This window comes from Oncorhynchus nerka, linkage group LG27, assembly GCF_034236695.1.
Source record: "Oncorhynchus nerka isolate Pitt River linkage group LG27, Oner_Uvic_2.0, whole genome shotgun sequence".
Lineage (NCBI taxonomy): Eukaryota > Metazoa > Chordata > Actinopteri > Salmoniformes > Salmonidae > Oncorhynchus > Oncorhynchus nerka.
In genome coordinates, this window is record NC_088422.1 from 41722984 (window position 1) to 41744546 (window position 21563).

The 21563-nt window shown below is 41.8% G+C and overlaps 1 protein-coding gene across 2 annotated transcripts in view; it reads right to left on the minus strand.

Moving 5' to 3' along the window:
- Window positions 1-21563, minus strand: part of zmat4a (zinc finger, matrin-type 4a) — a 149694-nt gene that overhangs the window by 92469 nt on the left and 35662 nt on the right. For both annotated transcript variants that reach the window (XM_029638237.2, XM_065011686.1), the window contains exon 2: window positions 14424-14525. In XM_029638237.2, the coding sequence (XP_029494097.1) occupies window positions 14424-14525 (102 nt within the window). The remainder of the gene's footprint in view (window positions 1-14423; window positions 14526-21563) is intronic.

The window sequence follows — 21563 nt, forward strand, 5'->3', positions numbered from 1 at the left end:
ATGTCAACTATGCTGCTGAATCAAATGAAACACAGACCATGTTCCCAAACTAGGGGTCGCGACTCGTTGTGGGGTTGCCTGATATGAAAATGGGGTTACGGGGGAATTTCCAAAATCCTGAAAAATAATAATAATCCAAATCATTGTATGTGGTTAACCTTAAAAATCAAAAAGAAAATTATTCAAATCTAAAATATAGAATTCAAGCAGAGAGCGCCCTTAGATCATGGGAAAAGGTCGCACTTGAATCATTCCCATGGTGAATGGCTAGGCCGACTACACCATGAAACCACACACTATTGCAGAGACTTTGATATTAATTACCGTCTGCAATTGATATTGTGAAAACAATGTGTGGGGAGGCAGAGGCAGAGAAACTCACATCAATATCTTTGTCAGATAACAGTGTGAAACTAAGAATTGTTGCTATAGCTAGCAATCAAGGGGAAACTGACTGAACAACAAAAAATACTCCCCACATTATACACTCCAAATAGACGTTAGCTGTGAGGGCCGAGATGCCCATGCATTGACTTTCACTCGCTATACATGTCGGGGGATGCTATTCACGAAGACATATTGTTCTGTCTCACGATTCCCCAGCATGAAACAGCATAGGGGATGTTCAGTGTGCTGTGTGGCTATATTGACAAAAACAGATTCCATATGGGATCGAACGGTGGGCTTTTGCACAGATGGTGCTCCATCTATGGAGGGGCGGTGGGCAGGTCTCTGGACTCTAGTTATGAATGTGTCTCCCTCTGCCATATGGACACAGTGTACGATACACCGAGAGCATCTGGCGGCAAAAGAGCTGAGCACAGAACTAGGAGATGTACTGCAACAGGTAACTTCGATTGTAAACTACTATCAAACCACATCCACTGCACGCAGGCCTGTTAGCAAAAGTATCTTGAGAAATGGGATCAGAGCATAAAAATGTTCTATTTCACACCAAGGCTTGGTGGTTATTGAGGGGGAGTGTTGGAAAGATTTGCATTGAGAGAGGAACTGTTGTCATTCCCATGTATATAAAAATATATATATTTTGTTGACACGAGAGATGACTGCTGACCTCCAACTCTTGAAAGAGCACTTTGGGACCTACTTCCCAATCCGTTTGACTGTGATCCTGGCTCAGTTGACTTGCCGGTAAGTGAAATCAAACAGCTGATTGAGCTGTCATGTGACCGAATGCATTTAAAGGTCACTACGGAGAAGTTTTGGTTCCTGACTCAAAGGGAATACCCTGTCTCCTTCAGTCTCCCTCTGCGCATTAATGCTGCATTCAAAACAACTGAGAACTCGGAACTGGGAAGTCGTAAATCTCTAACTTCTGACATGAGTGCATTCAAGACAACTGGGAACTTGGAGAAAATCTGTAAAAACCGACTGGGAAAAATAGCTTTGAATAGTCATCCAACTCGGAATTCCAACTTGGGAACTCGGGCCTCTTTCTCGAGCTCCGACTTTCCGACCTGAAGATCACTGGTGTCATGACTTCCAAATTTCCTGTTGTTTTGAAACCACCATAAAACCCCTGACAGGCTAACCTTCACCAGCGCATATCTGTGTGAATATGGATTCAGTGCTCTCGTCTGCATTCAAATCAAATACCGATCCAAATTGGATGTGACAGCAGAGATGAGGTGCGGACTGTCGACTATGCCTTCTGACTTTGAGAAGCTCCGACGCGGCACCCATCTCATTAGTGGAGGTGAAATATGAGACATTGTGTCATACTAATTTGCATTTGACTGTCATAGCACCACATTAAAAGTATGTGAGGGTGAGTTGAGAAGACAATCAGAAATGCTGTTAGAATGTTTTTCAATTGACTGCCATAGCCCCAAATAAAAAAGTAACATTGTTTTTGACATGGTTGGGGTCGCGATATCAAAATGGGGTCGTCAACCCCAGGTAGACAGTGTATGTTGTGTATGTCACATCAGAATAGATGACTGTTATCCATGTGAAACATTTTATGGATTTAACAGCACTTAGCTCCCTTCTGCTGTGTACATTGCTAGGTGCTTGAGATAAAACAAGTAGTGGCTGGTTGGGAGGGCGAGTGATTACCTTTTAAATTCTTCAACTCGTAAGTGCAGCAGTTCATGGAGAAACTACATAAAACAAAGTCCTGCCTGATATTGTGAATATGGAGAGATAATTGCCAATGAGAGACATAAGGACCGGGAACAGAATCATAAACAACAAACTCACTGACAGGCTAATGGCTATAAGTACCACTTTAGTAAGAAAAGGATTCAGACTCCATTTCAAATTGATTATGTGCTGAGGTAATGGTAACATTACGTTTGTGTGTATATGATCAACAGTACTGGGGGGGAAAAATGAATACATTTCCAAAAACATGTCATGAAAAATAGGCCTGGGAAATAATAATACTTTTTCATTTAACCAGGCAAGTCAGTTAAGAACAAATTCTAATTTTACAATGACGGCCTACTCCGGCCCAAACCCTCCCCTAACCCGCACAACGCTGGGCCAATTGTGCACCGCCCTATGGGTCTACCGATCACGGCCGGTTGTGATACAGCCCGGGATCGAACCAGGGTCTGTCGTGACGGCTCTAGCACTGAAATGCAGTGCCTTACACCGCTGCGCAACTCGGGAGCCATAATAGGTTGATAATATGGGACATTCAAAGGGAACACTGGTGTAGAATCAAACCTCAATGGGACATGGATCCAAAAGGATATAGTGCATTAAAATTCAGTGGGCAACTCAAAGGACAGACTCCCTACTATGCCCTGGGACTCCTCAAATGTTCTGTTTTCCCTCTCTGACAGCACCTCACATTATACCTCATTCCTATTCCCCATGGCTTCAAAAGCCTTTGTTCTTCCCATTAGCAGTTGCAGTACGCGATGTGTTTAGAAATGATTGCAGTTGGGGGCTTACTGAAGTTTTATCAGCAAAGAAATGAACAAGAATTATGGTACAAATTGGGAGGCTGCTTTCTTCTTTTTCCCCTCTCTAAAAGTACAGATTTTCCCTCCAAACGAAGGCCAAAATATTACATGATTAAAGGCAAGAAAGTACAATATATACACAAAAGTATGTAGACACCCCTTCAAATTAGTGGATATGGCTATTTCAGCCACACCTGTTGCTGACAGGTGTATAAAATCGAGCACACAGCCATGCAATCTCCATATACCCACATTGACAGTAGAATGGCCTTACTGAAAAGCTCAGTGACTTTCAACATGGCACCGTCATAGGATGCTACCTTTCCAACAAGTCAGTTCGTCACATTTCTGCCCTTCTAGCGCTGCCCCGGTCAACTGTAAGTGCTGTTATTGTGAAGTGGAAACATCTAGGAGCAACAACGGCTCAGCCGCGAAGTGGTAGGCCACACAAGCTCACAGAACAGAACAGCTGAGTGCTGATCATATGTCCTCGGTTGCAACACTCACTACCGAGTTCCAAACAGCCTCTAGAAGCAACGTCAGCACAATAACTGTTCGTCTGGAGCATCATGAAATGGGTTTCCATGGCTGAGCAGCCACACACAAGCCTAAGATCACCATGCGCAATGCCAAGCGTCGGCTGGAGTGGTGTAAAGCTCGCCGCCATTGGACTCTGGAGCAGGGGAAACGCATTCTCTGGGGTGATGAATCACACCATCTGGCAGACAAAAGGCCAAATCTGGTTTTGGAGAACGCTACCTATCCCAATGCATTGTGCCAACTGTAAAGTTTGGTGGAGGAGGAATACTGGTCTGGGGCTGTTTTCATTGTTTGGGATAGGCCCCTTAGTTCAAGTGAAGGGAAATCTTAACGCTACAGCATACGATAACATTCTAGACAATTCTGTGTTTCCAACTTTGTGGCAACAGTTTGGGAAAGGCCAATTCCTGTTTCAGCATGAACATGCCGCTGTGCACAAAGCGAGGTCCATACATTTGTCGAGATCGGTGTGGAAGAACTAGACAGGCCTGCACAGAGCCCTGACCTCAACCGCATCAAACCCCTTTGGGAAGAATTGGAATGCCAATTGTCAGCAGGCCTAATCGTCCCAACATCAGCGCCCGACCTCACTAATGCTTGTGTGGCTGAATGGAAGCAAATCCCCAACATCTAGTGGAAAGCCTTCCCAGAAGAGCAGGGGCTGTTATAGCAGCAAAGGGGGACCAACTCCATATTAATGCCCATGATTTTGAAATGAGATTTTCGACGAGCAGGTGTCCACATACTTTTGGTCATGTAGTGTATGTTAAATGCCTTTTTGGGTCCATTATATCTCACATATTGATTGATTGCACCCATTTCCATGCCATTTGTAACACAGGAAATGTACATGCCCAAGAAACAAAGCCCTTTTTTTGCCGTCTTTTTGCCCACCATGCACCAAAGTTGAAATTCACAACACTGGAAATTCAAGCCTTTCCTATCCTTCAGAGAAATGGCTGAAAAAATAGGGGTTTTAGTTCATTATATATTTTTAATTAAAACCTGCCAAAGTCCTCAGCTTAGGAGTTTAGTCATGCCAAAATCATGAAAGAATTCTATCTCGGCGGAGAAAAGGATCTGCATCTCATGCTATTCCAGTTTAATTGGCCTCACCAGCCTGTCTCTCCCTTGTCAGAATAATTTGAGACCGTAACTAACTTGTTTAATCTTAATTAAAGAAAAATAAGGATGTCTACCATATAGCACGATAGCGTCCCAAATGTCACACTTTCGGGTCTGGTCAAAAGTAGTGCACTATATAGAGAATAGAGTGCTGTTTGGGACGCAACCTACCTCTGTTTCAGCTCAGCGATGCCATTTAAAAGGATCTGAGTCACAATTGATCTTGCAGAAAATATTTCTAATAATAAACGCTCCCAAAGCCTTGCCTGAGGATACTAATAAAGCCTTGCCTAAGTATACTAATACAGAATACAAACTCCAATTAAATGTTGTATAAAGGCTGTAGTCTCAAAACTAACAAATAAAAATACATACAAATATATTGGAGACTCTCAACAACACTCTCCAGTCGAATTATCTTGAAGAGTCATATTTGGAGAATTAGGAGTTTTGTTTTGACATAAGGTCAACAGCTTTGAGTTTCAAACCGTTTAGGTTTCATGCAGGTCTTGTTTAGATCAAAGGATTACATGTATTTTTATCATCAATTGCACACAAGGTCCAACCGACACTCTGAATCGGAGTGGTGCGGGGGGGCTGCCACATTGGGCACCCAGGGAGCTGTTGTTGTGGGGGGTTAACTGCATTGATCAAGGGCAGTTTTTCACCTTGTTGGCCTGGGGATTTGACCTGGCAACCTTTCAGTAGTTAGTTCAACCACTAGGCCACCTGCCATTTTGATAGACCTCCAGAGCATTTGCCTGGCGGCAGGTTTGGAAGAGATGTGTTGCTAGCAAATGCATGCAAGGTTGGTGATGATCTTCCTTGTATGGCTTGGTTAATCTATTGACACAGCTTCTGTGGGGTTACTGTAACCCAAACATGGGCCAGTGTGAGACCCTTGTGACAGCAGGGTTAAAAAAGCAATGCAGTTGTCTGCTGTTTGTTCATCACTAGCATGCATCAAAGAAACACATACATGTACATGTTAATGTTGAAAAGCCCTTCAGATTGAAAGTCCTTCAAACGTGGGCGGGAGAACAACAGTATTTTCATCTCACAGATTACATTGAAACGAACACTACTAAAGACCCTAACTATTCAACCTTCTTAATGATCAATTACTGACACAATGATGGTCCCGAATCTCATTTTAATTTATTACCTTTTGACAGCAATAGAAATTACTAATATTTCCATCCCATTAACTCCCCAACCCAATTTTAAATACACTGCGAATAATAAATGGGAAAAGCGTAAACATTACTCACATGCAGACCTACACTGTATGTATCTCAACTTTCAGTAACTGAATTTGACAGCATGATCTAGTGTAACAATTAGGCATTGCTGGTTAATGATACATGAGGAGTAATTAAACCAGCTCTCAAAGTCGAGTTTTTCTTAATCTGACAAATACATTTGAGTCATAACAGATTGAGACAAACTGGGGACAAATTAGGCTGTGTGATGTACACAACTAAAATATTGTATCAAAGCCTAGTAATGTGAATAAATTATGGTTAATAAGTGTTAAGTAATAATGGGTAGCCACTACCACCATGGGGCTTTTATTAAATGTTTTATTCTGTGTTGATACAGCATCCACCCACCCAGCATCCAAATGCATTTAGTGTTAAACAATTATAATAATCAAAACCGAAATTGAAAAACTGGACTATTTTTCAAAAACTGGACTGAAACCGAACCAACCTTAAAAAGCACTAATCGCTCAGCACTAGTACTGTAGCTATTTCGAAATAAAAGACAGTCTACTACTAAAATACGTAAACAACAGTATTCCACCACGGTGCTTCCCTTATCCTCCTCTCATAAAATTCATATTGTCAAAAGGTCAGAGCCACTAGACATGAGGGATGCAGATTCGCTTGTCAATATACTCCTATGTGTATGAGCTATGAGCTGATGAGGAGCAGATGAAAAGCTGAGATCGAAGGGGCAGGAAAGGGCCAAAGTTGAGTATAGTAGAGGGAGTTGCCTTAAGGACATCCCTCAGTATTACCTCTACTGATCCTGTCAGCACAGTCCATAAACAAAGACCACATGCAGCTTCACATCCTCAAAACATATTTCCACATGAATTTGTACTTCTCACCCGAAGATTTGAATTAAATTCCAAGATCCTATAAGACTGGAACTGCAACGGAATTGGCACTGAATGGTATAGGACATACCGCAGAACAACCCACATGTACATTAAATGGTTCCTTGGATAAGAACAGGATGAGACATGTAACATCAATGTGATTCTATTGGCATTAGTATACATTCCCCCTCAGTGGCACACAGGGTTCTTATAGGACAACAACGATCACAGAGACAGTCGGGGAGTTTTCGACACTGAAGGAGTGAACTGGGCCATGATAATTATAATAAGGCCTGTTGAACATGCCTATAAGGAAGAGGGTATCCTTGAAGGCTGACAGTATCGCTATATGACCAAGTGCAGACGTTAAGCCCTCTGGTCACCCCTATTCTCTATCTTGCTCTTCGTACCTATTCACGAGCTAGGAATCCTGAATCCAGTGAACAAAACATACAGGCAGAGGGCAAGGAAGCAACACACACACTGAGAAAAAGAGAGAGAGAGAGACTTAGACAGATAGATGAATGGTACCAAACAAACAGGGATGAAATAAATGTATCTATGCGTGTAGGATATAAGTGGTGCGTGCACAAAAACATCAAAACAACTCACTACATGGACACAAATGGTGAACAAGACTATTAGTCAATGTGGTTTGATCGTTGTTGGTAAACAGTGCTATCTTTCACATACAGTTGGGGGAAAATTGTATCAATTGGTGTTCATTAAATCATGTGGGACCTGAAGATCTGAAGTACTGGGTTCCATAGCTACCAACTATCCGTTGGCTCAATGAGTAAAAGCTGTACTTCTTGGGTTGGGTATACTGTTGTGGTGACAGCTTTCAGTCCTCATAAGCACAAGTATATAATTACACTGCAACCCTGCTGTGATCCACATTGTAAGCTTAACTGACTGACCAGTCCCTCTCGACTAGAGCCACCGAACACACGCTGTGTGTCACACAATAGAGTACCACAGTATCAGTCATAATACCCATAAAACCTAGTGGTTAAACAAAGAAATGGTTCCATTCATTTTTCCACCATTCATTTCAGTATATCATTCGCAAGCATTCATTTTTCCCATAGGGGATTTTCGGGCTGTGTTTCGTGTAGGTTTACCCTGGCGTGACGTTATGATAACCATGGAAATCTCTCTAGGACAAGGTGATTTTTATCAATATATTCGCCTGTATTTACCCCTCCAAAATGAAATGCTTATTAGCTGCTAATGTGGCTATCATAAAGAACTACAAATGCCAGGATGATCTGAATGAGACTGTCAAATCGAGGCAAAGCTAAGAATCTCTGGATTAACTATCTAATGTTAGCTACATTTAATCCAGCATCCTGGAGTTGCCTCTTCACTGTTGACGTTGAGACTGGTGTTTTGCAGGTACTATTTAATGAAGCTGCCAGTTGAGGACTTGTGATGTGCCTGTTTCTCAAACTAGACACTAATGTACTTGTCCTCTTGCTCAGTTGTGCACCGGGGCCTCCCACTCCTCTTTCTATTCTGGTTAGAGACAGTTTGCGCTGTTCTGTGAAGGGAGTAGTACAGAGCGTTGTATGAGATCTTCAGTTTCTTGGCAATTTCTCGCATGGAATAGCCTTAGTTGCTCAGAACAAGAATAGACTGACGAGTTTCTGAAGAAAGTTCTTCGTTTCTGGCCATTTTGAGCCTGTAATCGATCCCACAAATTCTGATGCTCCAGATACTCAACTAGTCTAAAGAAGGCCAGTTTTAATGCTTCTTTAATCAGAACAACAGTTTTCAGCTGTGCTAACATAATTGTAAAAGGGTTTTCAAAATTATCAACTTGGATTATCTAACACAACAGGCCATTGGAACACAGGAGTGATGGTTGCTGATAATGGGCCTCTGTACGCCTATGTAGATATTCCATTAAAAAATCAGCCGTTTCCAGCTACAATAGTCATTTACAACATTAACAATGTCTACACTGTATTTCTGATCAATTTGATGTTATTTTAATGGACTTTTTTGTATTTTTTTTAAGTACATTTCTAAGTGACCCCAAACTTTTGAACGGTAGTGTAAGTATTCACAACTATATTAAAATCCCCTTTGGCAGTCTTTCCGGGTAAGTCTCATAGAGCTTTCCACACCTGGATTGTGACAATATTTGCACATTATTAGTTTTAAAATTCTTAAAGCTCTATCAAATTGGTGGTTGATCATTGCTAAGCAACCATATTCAAGTATTGCTATAGATTTGCAAACAGATTTAAATCCAAACTGTAACTAAACAGTAAAAAAAACATTCTAAAAACATAATTCCACTGATATAATGGGGTACTGTGTGTAGGCCAGTGACACAAATCAAATCAAAATGTAATCAATTTTAAATTCAGGCTGTAATACAACAAAATGTGGAAAAAGTAATGGGTTCTGAATACTTTCTGAAGGCACTGTATGTAGTGCACTACTTTTGACCTATAGGCCCAGGTCAAAAGTAGTGCACTATAAAGGGAATAGGGTGCCCTTTAGGACACAACCAGGGTATCCAGATTGGCCATCAAATTCCACTGCTGCTGGAAAAACAATACAAAAACAATTGTGTGCCATTGTCATTGTAAAACCCGGGTGCTATTCTGCACTGGAAACAAAACGTGTAAATCAGGTGGTGCATGCCCTGCAAAATCTCATGTACAATACAGCTGCTGTGCAATACAGCCTGTTTGTTGCCCTAAACAAAGAAAAAAAGAAAAGTCTAAGAAGTGCTGACAAATTGCAGCCGACGGGCAGAATTCCCAGCAATGGAGAATTAGATTAACCAAAGGAAAGTAAAATACATGGTACTGTAATCTGTGGAAAATATACAGGGTGTGGCAGGTAATTGTCCCGAAACTGAAATGACTAAAGAATAATTATCTTTATAGCACTGGATCCTATCATGTACAGTAGATGCGCTGGGATCGCTCACTGGGGTCTAGTTCTAACCAGCTGCAAGTCAATTTCATTACCATAAACAAGCAAATACAGCTTGAAGCAATGGGATATTATTAGATATGTGTGAAACCACAGCAGGAACTGCATGGAGGTTGAAAGTTGCATAAAGGTTGAACTTACTGCAATACTGCTGTACCTAGGGCTATACCTCCTGAGTCCTATTAACACATGCTAAACCCGTTACATTTATTTGAGGATCAAAGGCAAAATTAAGTCTGGATACTAAATGTCCCCATATTCCCTTTATACTGTAGTTCTCTACTTTTGATCTGGGCCAATAGGACTCTGGTCAAAAGTAGTGCACTCTATAGGGAATAGGGTGGCATTTGGGACCCATGATAATTGTGACCCAGCCAAGGGAATAATTCTTTGAACTGTAGGACCAGACCATTATGATCCCCTCTACATCAGACCTATGGCTTTGATGTGTTTGAAGTGGAGATTAACAGCTCAATGCAAAGCTGAAATAATTAAGTTTTCAATCTCAATTTGAAAAGGCATAGCCTGCATCAATCTCAACGCTAGGATTCAAGTCAAGAGTGCATTACACCAAACAGGTTTCTTTTCGGCAATTGAAATTCTGAGTTTGCATTACACAAGGAAACCTTGTTAAACTCAGGAAGAGTATTTTAAGGTTTTCAAATGTACAAAATCGGATTAAAAGGAGAAAATACCTTATGTGGTCGTTCAAACGAAGCATAAACAGCATATCTACTCATCTAAGGCATGAGACAGTAAAGAGACAACTAAGGACACAGGAGTGTCTCTCTCTCTCTCTCCGAACAAACACAGGATAAACTCTGTGATTGTCTGGAAGAAATTTGTGTGAAGCCTTGCCTGTTTTCCTCATTGAGTCTTCTTCTTGCCTTCCACTGCCTATCATTATCGTCACTATGCCCCAAACAAGTCACAATGCATTAGAGGCAGAGGCTTCTTAGATCACAGATGCACCACATATGCAGGAGGCAACAGGCCAAGTCGTGCAGTCTCAACACAACAGACAATAACTAAATTAATATTCTACACAGTGGGGTACAACTACTTCCTGCTCTGAGAGATCCCATCCTCAGCACTTTGGTTCTGTTGTTACCCATGTTCAGTTCACATTACTACCACACTAGACTGAACTGCACTACAGTGTAATCCAGGGGCACAACTTTGGTTTTAAAAGTGGGGGGGACATAATGATGATTATTATTATTATACATTTTTTTATCCAGTCGGATAAACATTCCAACCTGCCTACCCAAACTTCGGAGGCGTCTCTCTCTTTCTCTCTCTTTTCTCTCTTCTCTCAGAGGACCTGAGCCCTAGGACCATGCTTCAGGACTACCTGGCCTGATGACTCCTTGCTGTCCCCAGTCCACCTGCTGCTGCTCCAGTTTCAACTGTTCTGCCTGCAGCTATAGAACCCAGACCTGTTCACCAGACGTGCTACCTTGTCCTGGACCTGCTGTTTTCGACTCTCTCTCTCTACCGCACCTGCAACTCTGAATGCTTGGCTATGAAAAGCCAACCGACATTTACTCCTGAGGTGCTGACCTGTTGCACCCTCTACAACTACTGTGATTATTATTTGACCCTGCTGGTCATCTATGAACGTTTGAACATCTTGGTCATGTACTGTTATAATCTCCACCCGGCACAGCCAGAAGAGGACTGGCCATACCTCAGAGCCTGGTTTCTAGTTAGGTTTCTTCCTAGGTTCTGGCCTTTCTAGGGAGTTTTTCCGAGCCACCGTGCTTCTACACCTGCATTGCTTGCTGTTTGGGGTTTTAGGCTGGGTTTCCGAACAGCACGTTGTGACATCAGCTGATGTAAAAAGGGCTTTATAAATACATTTGATTGATTGATTGGTGTAATCCTCATCTTCATTCAATCCCAGCAGTCTAAACACAGTCGGTCCTCATCCTCACTCAACCCCAATAGACTGCACACTGTCTGAACTCTGAACATAGTTAGTCTCATATTAACACAGACTAATCAGAGAATGGGGGATACAATTATTTGGGAATAATACATGATCTAAAACACGATCAAAGTATAGATGGCTGATTCCTCACAAAACTAGAACAAAAAACGACCATGACTTTTGGTGGTTTTCACTATATTTAATCCATTGAAGGTTCCTCTGGAGGAAGGAATGTTGACATATATTTGATATTTGTATCTTAAAGCATTATTGAGAAATAGTATATTGAAGTTGGAATTTTTGTGACATTTTGGCCTTACTCCGGCCTCCTTTAAGACTCCATAATATCCATAATATGTCATCTGTATGTGCCACAAAGTAAAAGTTAGTGTTATTTGAAGATTTACAGCTTGCTCTGTAATATGAGTAGTATTATAATTTCAATAACACATTTCTTATAGAAATGTATTAATATTGAAAAGTATTAACATGAATATTGAAAATATACAATTTTTGATTTGGCTAACTTTTAAATGTATTGTTGAACATAATATACTCCACGGGCATATTAAAGTTCCAGAGTGGGACATCCGTTTTTTTTAAAGTTATGGCCCATTTTATACAAAGACATTGTTATAGTAGGCAACGTAACCAATCACAGCCCTCCTTTAACTTTTATCATCGCACATCCTGCAAATTACCAGCAGAGGGCAACCATTTTTAATCAATTTTTCACTTTCACTCTGTTGGTAATGTTTACAAATTGGATCATAACTCTAAAAGTAGCAGATAGCCCACTCTGAAACGTTGATATACCCATAGGGTATAATATATTTGAAAATATATAGAAAAATTTGCCAAATCAAAAAACTCATTTTTTCTATATTCATGTTCACATTTTAATTTTTCTTTATTCATAAATGTATGTAAGAGATGTGTTATTGAAATAAATATTACAGAGAAAGTGGTAAAGCTTCATATGACATCAACCTTTGCTTTGTAGCACCTACAGATGAAACATTATGAGTCTTAAAAGAGGCCTGAGTGAGGCCAAAATGTCACAAATATTCCAACTTCAATTATTCAGAAATTATGCTTTAAGATACAAATATCAAATATATGTCAACAATCCTTCCTCCAAAGGACCCTTCTACGGATTACATGTCGTACAAATCCCCCAAATCACGGTCTTTTTTTGTTCCAGCTTCATGAGGAATCACTCAGATAGCACATTTCATAGCTATCAGAAATAGCAGCATCGAGTGTAACGTTGCATCAGAGCGATCAGGAGTAGTTGCAACGGTAGCAAACTCAGTGACCAACAGTCCGTTGTGGGTAGGGCAAGCACTCGGATAAATACTTAAACCGCATGAAGGAAGTGTTACACGAGTCCTTTCAGCTCCTATTATTCCTGATGTCCATATGGATGCACCATGGGCCCTGCAGTCAGACACTGTGTTCTGGCCATCTGACTCTGTGTGACAGTGAGTGAAAGGCAGCATCTGGAGTACAGAAGAGACCAGTTACCTCCCGATAGCCAGCCGCTGTGCTTGGACTAGAATGAAACAAGTGCCGGAACACATTTTCATTTGAAATTATCTGAGCCTTTCTACTGTACAAGCATTTCGCTACACCTGCAATAACATTTTATTTTTATTTTTTCCCCCCGTTATTTTACCAGGTAAGTTGACTGCGAACACGTTCTCATTTACAGCAACGACCTGGGGAATAGTTACAGGGGAGAGGAGGGGGATGAGCCAATTGTAAACTGGGGATTATTAGGTGACCGTGATGGTTTCAGGGCAAGATTGGGAATTTAGCCAAGACACAGAGGTTAACACCCCTACTCTTACGACAAGTGCCATGGGATCTTTAATGACCTCAGAGAGTCAGGACACCCGTTTAACGGCACCCTACACAGGGCACTGCCCTGGGGCATTGGGATATTTTTTAGATCAGAGGAAAGAGTGACTCCTACTTGCCCTCCAACACCACCTGCTCTCCCATCCAGGGACTGACCAACCCTGCTTAGCTTCCGAAGCAAGCCAGCAGTGGTATGCAGGGTGGTATGCTGCTGGCAACATCTGCTAAATATGTGTATGTGACCAATAACATTTGATTTGTATAAGAGGTGAAGGTGGTCAAGCAGAAGAAAATTCAAGGTGTTCGTACTTCAGTCTAGTGAGCACTGGCCAAACTCAAGCACTGCTGAAACACACGGAAAGAGAACCTCTTCTGCAATCTCTGGTTGTCGACAAACCTGGTGGTCATGGAGGGCAATGGGGCCTGGCAGTGTTTGCTGTTTGTCAGCACTTTAACTAAATAATTAAGAATAATTGGGTGAATCCAGGTGAGTCGTGCTTATTGACATTTTAAAACTGCAGCCCTCTGCCGTTTGCGATTTCTGCTGCTGAGTGGTGCTGACTGACACAGAACAAACAGCATGGCCTAAGCCTTGGTTAATAATGGTTGGATTGTCTGGTAAACTGATGAGGGATGTGCTGGTGGTTGGTTTAGCCATAGCACTGCCAACCTCAGACCATCTATGGCCCCTGGAGACTGGGGTTCGATCAATGCTTAAACCTCTGTCTCCCTCACTCATCTTGACAAGACAGACTAATACGAACGTTGGCCATGCACAGCGGGCGGTCGTCCTATTGCCTCTCACCACAGAACATCGACTATTATTATACACAATGAATGAATCACCACAGTTTGTGCAGGTGATCTACTGCGCACAACTGATGTTCATTATGGTGTGTCTGGTCTCTAACTCTGCATGGTGGGGGTTGAGAGGAATTACTGTAGAATAGTAAGTATTCCTCACCTCATAGTGGGCAACCCTCTGGGACTCGGAGATGAGCTGGGCGCTGCACACTTTACAGTAGGTGTCTGTGAAAAGCCCTTGGTCCACTTCTGTAGACTTCATCTGGTGGGAGAGAGGACAGACAAACAACAGCATGAAATATAACACTGGGTTGGAGGCATTTCAAATGAGGAATTCCGGGTAAGATGATATAAATGTGAAATTGCAGGATATAATATGCCTGAATGATTCAAGTGCAATGAAGGGACATAATGGAGCAACTAAATGAAAATGTAATTTCATACTTTGATAGCTGTTTAATCAATATTTCATTATATCAAGCACTGTGATGGCAGTAACAAATGCAGAGTAGGTTTTTTTCCTCCATCCAGCAGGAAGTCATAACTGAATTTTATGTTGAATCAATAAACCCATTTTCAGGTAGCAGGTCGAAACCACGTCAAGGCAATAGTAAATAAATCAACAAGACTGAGAACCCTGATAGTATTTATCTTGGAAATTCGCAAGGGATAATCAACGAGGTGCTTATGTGTTCTCTGGAAAATAATGCACAACGTGGAAGGTGTGTTGCACCACATGTTAGCGAAGTGGAACTCACCTTCCACGGAGTTGCATTTTTTCCAGACAACTCATAGAGCCCTGAATTGATTATCCCTTTTATACCAGGGCTATTAATTAACATATTTGCCACTAGAAATGTATCAATTTGCAAGTGGAAATGTGACAACATCCACTGAAGTAGCTATCAAGTTGACTAACTAGCTAGATCGCTACTATTGCCTTGGTAACCAAACAAACAGACTTGCTAGCTTAGCTAACCAAACCAACATCCTAGCTTGCTATTATGAAAATCGAATTCAACAATGCCAATAATGTTTTCAATTCAACTTTTGGTTTCAAAAGCAGCTCAAAAATAGAACATGTAAGAATGAACGTCATAGTCCTTCAATTAAACCGTGCATTATAGGGAAATAATGCACGCTCTTGAATGCCCTTCAAGCTAATCAGAAAGGAAAGGATTATTCATCAATGGTGTGGTATAATTAAACAATAAGGCACGAGGGGTTGAGGTATATGGCCAATATACCACGGCTAAGGGCTATTCTTAGGAACTGTGGTATATTGGCCATAAACCACAAAACCCCGATGTACCTTATTGCTAATATAAACTGGTTACCAACGTAAATAGAGCAGTAAAAATAGATGTTTTGTCATACCCGTGGTATATGGTCTGATATACCACAGCTTTCACCCAATCTGCATTCAGGGCTCAAACCACCAAGTTTATAAATATAAATAAATGATTGAACTTCAGCTGGGGGAGATTTGGAAGGGGACGGCAAGATGCTCTTTGAGGGGTTGGACTGCACCCTTTCTGCTCTTGATCTCTCCCTCTTGTCTCTCTTCTCTCTACTTCTGCTCTGCTCTCTCTATTATTAATTCAGCCATGCTGTCATTAGAGAGCTCACATTGCAGATTTGGGAACACTCATGCTCAGCTCATCCTTATTGACTTTGTGGAGTCTTCAGTAGGCATGACATGACAGAACAGCAGAGATGTCAAGGAGCTATAAACTATGGTAACCCTTTTGGGCCCCTAATAGCTCTCCCTATAAAGTGTAAGGACAAAGAGAAAGAGGGGAGAAAAAATGGAACTGATTAAAATACCCGGTTACTTAAACTTCAATCATTGAACGATACAAGTGAAACATTTCTCTAAAACAATCAATAATTGAACTGATTGCATAAGATACATTTGTCATAGAAAATTTAAGTGAAGAATCTGCAGTATGATTTTTACGGCCAGGTTATGTGACCTGACTGTGATCTGTAATGAGTAATAATCATGTGGCTCACCATCTTTAATTGGCTCTGTTTCCAGAAAATTGACCAAGTCTCCCTCAGAAATTCTACTCCTCCCAGAGGCAATTCTAATGACTTGAGCAGTGGTCAGCAGGAGAGACCAGGGCTGCGTCCCAAATGGCACCACAGAGTCAAAAGTAGTCCACTATATAGGGGAGAGGGTACCATCTTATTTTATTTGTGACGCAAAAGCTATAATCTTTTAAACTCTTTGCACCCCATACAGTATGTATGCCTACACACTATACTTTAAGGCCAACATTTAAAGGGAAATATCACCACATACCTAAATAATCTGAGCTCAATCAAAACATGGAAAAATATCCCTTATGTCTGTAATATCTTTATACAAAGGTTTAGACGTATCCAGTTATTTGTCTGATGTATGGTTATCCCAAAATGATGCATGCATACCTTATTGCCATCTCCAAATCACTAGCCTAAATTAAACAAATAGGCTGACATAACACCTGTTTAGGAAAAGCGGTTGTGTATGTGTTGACCTACAGGAAATAGGCAGGTATACTGTCACGTTCTGACCTTAGTTCTTTTGTTATGTCTTTGTTTTAGTATGGTCAGGGCGTGAGTTGGGTGGGTTATCTATGTTCCTTTTTCTATGTTGTCTTTTGCGTTTGGCCTGGTATGGTTCTCAATCAGAGGCAGGTGTCGTTAGTTGTCTCTGATTGAGAATCATACCTAGGTAGCCTTTTCCCACTTGTGTTTCGTGGGTGATTATTTTCCGTTTCAGTGTTTGCACCATTCGGGACTGTTTCGGTTTTCATTTTCATTGATTCTCTTGTTCTTTTGTATTTTGTATTCAGTCTCATTAAATTATATTATGGATACATACCCTGCTGCATTTTGGTCCTCTGATCCTTCCTACTACTCCTCCTCCTCAGAGGAGGAAGAAGAAACCCGTTACATATACGGTCTAACGATAAACCGTATCGCTAGATTTAGGGCGGCCTATACATTTCTCTCCTTTTTCTATTTCTATCCATCATTATGTGTAAATAAATCATGAGCCCGGGGATGGAGTCAGTTGCTCCGGATTATTTATTTGTGTAGCCTGGAGTAACAGATACAGCAAATGAATCAAATAAACAATAAGAAAGGTGAGGAGGAGTGAGGAATGTGTTAGAGGACAAAGGCAATCAGTTACCTCCGTAAACTCCCCGATACAGTGGCGTAGGATATACCACCGCAGCCCTCAACATTGTTTTTGTTAATTATAGGAAATTAGCTTTAAAACTGCATAATGTCCTCTCAGCCTCATGGCAAAATGTGTAGAATAGCATGAGATTAGCTATAAAACTACACATTTATCTCTCTTCGTGGCAAAATGTGTAGAATTGCAAGAAGTGAGCTGTTTTCCTAAATATAATAGTTTTCCTAACTGCACTACGCCTTTGCCTCAATACAGAGTTTAGGATTCACATAATTCAATTCAAATTGCTTTGTCTGGTTGTCACCAGTGTGGTAAAGTGTGGAGTTAGGCACTTGCCAGCGGGCGTGTTTCAGACCTGAAGGACAGGGCAGTATTGATTATGCTTATTCTGTTGGAAAGCTTTTATTGTGTTGCGAAACGTTTTGCATCAGAAACCGTTTACTCCAAACGGAAAACGGTTTGTACTGGAAACAATAGGTTTTTATTAGACAAATTGAGGTAGGTTCCTTCCATTTGGATCTTGAACGGTAAATTGTTTTTTATTGCAAGATGTAATGAATACACCCATGGTGGAGGCAGGGTTGCAGGCAAAACAGGATATACAAATAAGATATTCAGGTAGTAACTTTAAAAGAAAAGGCCTAGCTCATTAATCAGAACATAAATCAATGTCACACCGATAGGTTACTTAGCATCACTTCAGATACTTATGAAACAACACCAATTACCAAAAAAAAGTTCAGCACAAGCTGTTCAAAGTTAAAGTTTTCTGTAGTGCAGTGGGTTGGCTGGCCAAACAGCTCACACACAGCCAGCGTTTGTGTCCTCTCACATGGTTGTGGTGCCCACAGGAGTTGTTCTTCTTTGTTGGGGTTTAACGACAATTGGCATCCAATATTAAAAGTGCATTACAGACACCAAATGTTGTATTTCTTCTCTCACAGGTTGGATTGCAAGACGCACCCCAGATAAACAAAGATATATGAAAGGAATAAAAAGGAAAAAACACCCCCAAACAACATACAGCATACTACAATACCCACCCCATCCCACTAACAATGTACATTTTCTGTGACCTGCGTTCTACTTGAGTCGCACAATTCATGCCCATCGCGATGAAGGCCAGGAACCTGGGTTTTTCAATGCACAGTTGCTGTGGTCCACAAGTTCAAATGGGAACAATCCCTGGGTTTATATAACAGTCTGTTCTAATCTTGGTAACCCTCTGAATGATTTCATTTGAATTGTCCCATTAAATCATAGTACAGGATGAACTTGTTCCAGACTGCCTTTTCACCTTTAGGCATTTTGTGTTGCTTGTTCTTGAAAATAATGTGACCTTGGCTCTGAGTTGCAGCTAGCGGCAGGCGGCACAGTGCCTGTAAGCTGTTGCATCAGCAGGGGAGAGAGGCTGGCATTCAGAGCTCCAGTGTGGAATAGGAGAGGAGCGGAGGGCTAAAGCACCCAACTGACGTGAACGAGGAAAAAACCTGTCAGATCCCAGAATGTCTGACTGCCGCAGAACTAACCAACCCCCCCTCTCCCCAGTCTGGTAATCGGCTGAGAGCAGCACCATTTTGCTAGACCAAGTAGACAGTGAGTGCAAATTCCACAGGACAAACACCATAAATGATAGGCTTTAAGAGGCTATCGGCTCTCCTCAGCCCCTCTCCTCTGCCTGTCTCAGCTCTCTCTATGTCTCAGTTCTCTCTGTATGTCTCAGCTTAGCAAAGCAGATAATGTAGAGATGCATTATTAATCACTCTGCTTGCATCCCAAATGGCATCCTACTCCCTATATAGTGCACTATATAGAGCCCTATGCTCTGGTAAAATGTAGTGCACTATGTAGGGAATAGGATGCTATTTGGGACACAACCTCTACCAACACTGTTTAGAAAGCAAAAGCATCAGTGGGCAGCAAGGTCTGAGGAGCATCTTGTCTTAGTCCCCTCCTCGACAGCATTGTTGGCCAGATATCAGTGGGTGTCTGGGCACCGACATTGTCCTTGTCCATCAGCATTAGAGTCATTTCATGCCAGAGCTACAAGCCTATCTCCCTCTCTGACCCTGGAATGTCTAAAAGAAAACACCATTATCTGTGTCCCAAATGGAACCCTATTCCCAATATAGTGCACTACTTTGGTCAAAAGTATACTAAATAGGAAATGGGGTGCCATTTGAGACAGTCATTTTGTGTGAAACGGAACAAGGCACCTAGGAGCTATGCACACATAGCACACCACTGCTCAGCGCACGCAATTAGCATGTTCCAGTTCTCCCTCCTTGACAATCAATTCATTACGTCAATGGATTTTGCTGTCGGATACAGAGCTATAATTACAGTGGGTTGAATATTATAAATGAGATGCCGAAAAATATTCATTTTAAATCGATAAGAGAGAATGCAAAGACATCTCGCTCTCCGAGAAATTGTAGGTCTCTTTCGTACGCACAGCTCAGTATCACATCACAGCAGCTGCCATTGTCTGCATCATTAGAGTTACCCCTCAGTACTACACCAGGTTATTTCAGGGCATATTGGCAATTTTGACTAAAAACAATGTAGGAACTGAGGTGTGAGAATAAGCACTGTGCTGCATTTGAGCTAAATGGGTCTGAATTGCCTTATGCTGACAAATCAAATTAGCAGGAGTGCCGCCTGCCTCTCATACCCTGCTTCTCTCTCCACACTGTTTACTCCCATGCTCTGACCGACTGACCGGGAACTGTCAGCAGCAAATCAGTCGGAGCAGGGCCTGTGTAACTGGAGAGAGAGAAAGAGAGACAGAAAGAGAAAGAGAGTGAGAGAAACAAGGAGAGAGAAATAGAGAGAGAAACAGAGAGAGGGAGAATAGAGAGAAAGACAGAGAGACAGAAACATCTGGATAAAGAGAGAGGGTTAGTGCAGATATTACAGAGGGCAGTGTGGCAGGAGCGACTGGCAGATGTTGGGGTTATAAAAGGTGGGCTGTAATTCATAATGGAAGGTGTTAAGCTGTGAAGCTGGACAAGAGTCCAAGAGGACGTCGACATGTGCTGCCGATTCACATTTGGCTGTCGTCAAGGTGCCCCTTCTGGCTTAGAAAAGGTTTGACACTGCAGGCTGATTCATTCAGCAGCTACAGGGGCCAGGACCACACAGAGAGATAAGAAGAGACGACTAGACTGTCCTGGGCTAGGCAATCTCTCTCTGTCTCTCTTGCTCTCTCTGTGTCTGTCTCCCTTCTCTTGCTCTCTCTATATATCCATCTATCTACGTTATTCTCAAAGAGGGGAAAGATCCATCTACACACAGAGAAAAATGTTCACAATGTCACGAACCGGCTCAAAGCCCGTAACAAAGGGAGACAACGTGGAGATAATGAGTAGAAAGATATATATTTATTAACTAAAGCAAATAAATATAATATACAATGGTGTGTGTAATCAGTAATCAGTAGTGTAAGTGAGTGTTTTGCATGCGTGAATGTGATAATGCAGGGTGATGAAAGGTGCCAAAGCAAACAAACAAACAAACGGCCATCAAGAACCACAACACAATCTACAGAGGGTGTCTGCATGGAGAGAGTCTCCTCCATGAATGGGGAAGTGGTGTATTTATCCTGGGAGACACCGGGCCCAGGTGTTTCCCATGTAGCTGACGACCCTCCCAACTCCGCCCACCAGCATCCTAATAAGGAAATAACAGAGAGAATACGGCAGACAGAGTGGGAGGGTCGTCACATCCCCCCCCATAAAACCGGGGACCAACAAGGACCCCGGAACAAAATACCAGTCTCAGAGGAACGTGCATAATAGGGTTTTAACAGATTTACATGGCACAGCTGGTGTGCTTTCCTCCGTTCTGGAGTGGCAACTAGATAATTTTGCTCAGTGCACTGGCGCACCACTGTATATGGACCTTGAAACTTGGCTTGAAAAGGAGAACCAACAATTGGCAGCAGAGCAAGAACCTGGTCACCTGGACTAAAGTGACGAGGCTCAGTTCAGCGATCAAATATGCCCTTCATCCTCTCCTGTGAAGATGATAACTTCTCTTTAGCCATTTCACAAGCGGCATTTAGCCGTCGCCGGAAATCACACACATACGATAACAGGGACTGAGGAG